We start from the raw sequence: 4783 nt of genomic DNA, 5'->3' as shown, positions 1-4783 counted from the left end.
AGATCTTTTGAGATCAGGAATTTTAGATCTTTTTTCGAACACTGTTCGTTGCTATTAAATTTCGTTCATCATATTTAGTAAATTATGCCCTCTACCACCCTTATTATGACCAGTGCTAGTAACATCCGTATATATAAACTGCTTTCAGCCGTAAAGTTCACACCTGCGTTCCTAATGACCATTGATTTGCCTCCAGTGCAGCTGCACGATGAGGCCAAATTGTTTTATGGCTAAAATGCCTTAGCAATGCGTGCCTAAGCTGAATTAATCCAGCTGAAACAGACAATAAATACAATTGTATTGTATCCTACATGCGACATATGCATCGTATTTCTCAGAGAAATATCTTTGTACTACGATTCTACATTGTTTATATCAGTCGGATCATGAATGAATCATCAATTAACTCACCCTGAGAAGCCCCCAGTCCTCCAACGAGTGCTTAAACAATCAATAATGACAAAGTAAAATCATCAACACATTTTTACGAATTATCAGAGTTCTTGTAATCGGACAACGCTAGTATTACATTAATTGACACAATTTCTAGTTAGATCATTTGTCTTGACCAAATGATTGCTTTTAACTATGATATAAGCTGATGACAACTCTGATCACCGGCCGAAAACGATCTAGAAACGATAAGATTGTTCCAACAATAGAAGGTCTGTCCGGGTTGTAGACAATGCGGGTGATCAACAGTTCGCGTGTGAGGTGCCTACGGAATTAACGTTCGTCTTATCAACAATGGATTTATTCATTAGGACAAACACCGTAATCTGCATCTCACTGGACCTGCGCACAAGTTCTCCCCTCCTACATGTTCGGTCTAATCTGCATTCTCGTTAGGCGACTATTAAATCGAAAATGTATATTTTCACCATTGAACTTGCCCGGGTTCCTCATACACGACTTCCCTATTAATTTGTCTGGCTTAAAACCTTATTTACACAAACAAATTTCGGATATATTCTAGGTCTACTACGTTTTACTGTTTCGAAAAGAACAAAATACTTTACTTAAGAACGAGCTGGAACGTACGTCATGGAAGACCTCATGTAGTTGTCGAAAATATCTAAGCTGAAAAAAGTTCCGATCAAAGTTCAATGCAGATTTGATTCCGGTGTGCGATGGCGGTGATAACGACGCTTTTGTTTGGCACCGCGTGTAACATTGTTTACAATTGCCTTATATGTCGAAAAGAGGAGATTGAGAATAACTTAAGGACTCTGACGATGAACGCAGCTGGTCGGTTTCTAGCGGAGTTAGTAGAAGTTCTCCCACTAATCCACAGCAACTGGATAGATAAATATCACATCACTGACATAGATAATAATAATTATTATTATTATTATTATAGGCAATGTAAACATAAAATATAATGAGGCCCAATAATATTTGTCTTTGGTTCTTTATGCTGTAAGCTGGAGTAGTTAAGCGCCGTTCTACTGGTTCTGACTAAGGCAGCTAGTGCAGGTCAAAGTTGTTATTACTTGCTTCTGCTATAATGTAGAAAAGAATTAAATTAAGACTTCCTAAAAGCGTGGGCGGGTGGCAATTATTGTATGATTAGAGTCATTTTATCGATCGATAGGCGCTTCTCTTTTTTGTATGAAGCCTCTAATACCCAGCTCTTCGTTTGATGATGCCAAACGTGTTATTATCTTGTAATTATACATTCATCCCAGTTTAAATTTTCTCATAAGAGCGGATCCGAGCGAACATCTGGCGATTTAATGTTTTGCCTAATGTAAACTGTATGAGTACTTCTTCGAAAAAAGGCAGTTTCATGAAGCCCTTTCTTCTGCTGGATTGATTCAGCTTACGCATGCATTATTGAAATATTTTTTTGCTACAGAATGATTTGGACATCGTCGTGCGTTTGAAATAGAAACATGTATTACGTATTTCCTACATAATCCGTTGGGTTGCCCCTAAGACTTCGAGAAACGCCCGTCTTTCTTTATATCTGACATAGAACGTCAAGACGCCTACGTACGGCTTCACAGAGAAATGACAAATTTAAGAAGTGTCTATGCGACGCATTCAATCAAGCCATCTAGTTCCTACACGAAAACGCTATTCCAATATCCGACTTACGTTCAGCGTAAGTTCGCGCCTTTTCTGCGCTACATCTTACATTTGATTGTTCGATTTTACACTGTGCATCGTACAGAGACGGCCTGCTAGTCACCATTGTTGTTTAGAACGACCTGAAAAGGTACTATTCAACCATGATTGACCCGAGCTTGGCTGTGAATTTTGCGTATATAACTGCTCTTCTTTAGAAACATAGTGAAAGAATGTATACGGTGGGGTGCTTACTCAAAACGCTCACCGTAAAGCCTAAATTTTATTTGTTGGTATTCACACAAAGGTTTCCTTAATTTTTGAATACAGTATCACCATTATCTAATGCCTTGTCGAAGTATCAACCATTTTCATTGAAAACGTGTTTTTCTGTCCATTTTTTATGCAATATCTTTGCTTATTACCTCCCCTCAATATAAACCCCAATACAATCGACTGCCTTAGTGTAACGATATAATATATAAGATAATGTCGTTTCTCGTAGGGCGCAACTGGCTAATAAAACAATATGTACCTGTAAAACACTACAGGTACAAAATAATTGTATTATCGAAAATCTAACATTTGTGCCACGGTGCCACATGGTCCTATCCGTTAGCATATTGGATGAACGTAGCTCACAAATATAAATCTATCTCTACATGCGCTCGGTCAGCAAAGGCACACGGTATCACTATTATGATGACAGCCTACATGCTAGCTGTTGGTAACTCAGCAACGGCCTACTAAACTAGGCCAGTGGCATATTTGTTCAGTGTTGGCCAGTGGCACGAAATTGTTACGACGAATTACGTTAAAAAATGGCGCCAAACATTGAATGGTTTGGTACGGCACTTCCACAGAAAACTATTAATTGTCGAATTGTCGCCATTGTGGATGCATCTATTACAGAACTGATCTTTAAACGATTTTTAGCTGCCCTAGCAGATGCTTTCTCGGAATCGTTGGCACATGAGTCGAAGAAGCTTATAACCAGTCTAGCTGGAAAAAAAAAATTCATAGCACAGTACAAGTTCGCAACACGACATTGGAAAACATGTAATTCAGTGATTATTCTATAATTCTAAAAAAATTGCGGCTTATAGAACAAATCGTTTTAGATGTTTGGCTTACTGGTTTCGATACTGTATGCATATTACTAAGTTACTGTGATGTAAGATTAGATAGACATAATAGATCTGTGCTAATCATGCTAAACCTTCTATTCGTTGTATAGTTCCAGTCCCAAAAATAAGTCTTTGGAAGGAGCTTTCAATGATGCGGCTATATACCACTTTGGCGGAGCTAGTTTAGATGTTACTCCTGATGTCGCGAGTGTGCTACCCGATTTTCGTTACATAAATTATACTATGATAATTAGTAAGCAGTTAATTTCTAAACCTATGCGTATAAATATAGGTCTTATCCGCACTTACCTAGAATGGCCGTTCCTATAAACTCAGCGAGAAGACACTTCCAAAGCGTCTGATCAGAAGACACTTCAGAGGCGCCGCACAAGGACTGGAGGGTTCGCTTGCCCATAGTCGGGTAACGGACTCGTCGTTGACGCTAGTGGTTTCGCTGTCCTTGTGGCAACGATCCGGGGGTCCGCCGTTATCTGCGCTGCAAGCAGTTTGGTCAGCCGGTAGTAATAAGTTAATCAATCGAGCTAGTGCGCACTTACGGGACGCACCGTCTAGTCGGATAGAGGTGGCATCGTTGATTACCTATCTCAAGTTTTTTCCGTTTTCTAGGACAGTCCTAACATATAGCTATTAAGGAAAGATATTCAAACGATCTATTGTTGAGAGCAGGCTACACATTAGTGTGGATCAAAGCACTCGCTATTTCATCCACCTGAAGAACTGCCCGTAAAATGAAAAAGTATTCCATCTATGTACGGACGATCACTTTTTACCTGTTTGTCTGCTCCGTTAGAAACTTGTATAATTTGTAACAAGGTTAGATGCTAGGACGAACTTCACCCATGATATACCAATGGTAAGTTCGGTGGACGACCGAGCGCTAACGTCGTTACCTGTCAGTTATTCGAAGGAAGCCAAGCGCCGCATATAATTTAGATCATTCAATTACCTGAATATGACAGAAGCTGCCAGGGTGACTTAAACAAACAAATGCGTGTATGCCTCGATCTTTCAGGACAGAATATATCGAATGTCTATACGAATTTTCGCCCATAGCAGTTAGTCTACCCAATTTCACCATAGTATTTTGGGGTACGCCGATGTGATTATATAGTAAGCTTTTCCATTAATCGAAGGAACGTTTGGAAAGCATTCTTATAATGTCTCTTAGACTGATCGATTGATTCTTTACACGTTACAGAACAATGGACATCCAATTGTTAACCTACACAAAATCCATGTTATCCTACTAAAGAGTATCGGAGACTTTGTTAGCGAAATTGGTAGAGCATCCTTACAAGCACCTACAATTACGATTCCCGTCACATGTGGACTAAAGCTAGGTCTCACAATAAACACGCACTCACTAACGGAAATGCACTTAGAGTTAATGGCAATCCAATGGCAAATCCTAACTGGCCTATTTCGCGTTAAACTTACGTCTAGCGACAATGCCAAGTAGCACTCACAGCGATCCAGCTTACGATAGGCGCAGTAGATATGCTACACTTGCTTTATATTGATTCACAGTATTGTGAAGCTCAGATTAGCAGAAACAGGTTATATAT

General features: G+C 39.4%; 1 protein-coding gene across 6 annotated transcripts in view; it reads right to left on the bottom strand.

Moving 5' to 3' along the window:
• The window catches only part of LOC111261846 (aquaporin AQPcic), a 23757-nt gene that overhangs the window by 6779 nt on the left and 12195 nt on the right, over window positions 1-4783 (bottom strand). For 3 of the 6 annotated variants that reach the window (XM_022835669.2, XM_022835668.2, XM_022835672.2), the window contains one exon: window positions 3507-3693. In XM_022835669.2, coding sequence (XP_022691404.1) covers window positions 3507-3612 — 106 coding nt within the window. In that variant the 5' untranslated portion in view covers window positions 3613-3693. Of the gene's footprint in view, window positions 1-3506; window positions 3694-3988; window positions 4090-4783 lie in introns of those variants that run through there. The other 3 variants (XM_022835671.2, XM_022835673.2, XM_022835670.2) reach the window with 2 other exon arrangements.

The sequence above is a fragment of the Varroa jacobsoni genome, unplaced genomic scaffold, assembly GCF_002532875.2.
Source record: "Varroa jacobsoni isolate VJ856 unplaced genomic scaffold, vjacob_1.0 scaffold_601, whole genome shotgun sequence".
Lineage (NCBI taxonomy): Eukaryota > Metazoa > Arthropoda > Arachnida > Mesostigmata > Varroidae > Varroa > Varroa jacobsoni.
Note: the sequence above shows the minus strand (reverse complement) of the source record. Positions and strands in the feature narration are given on the sequence as shown.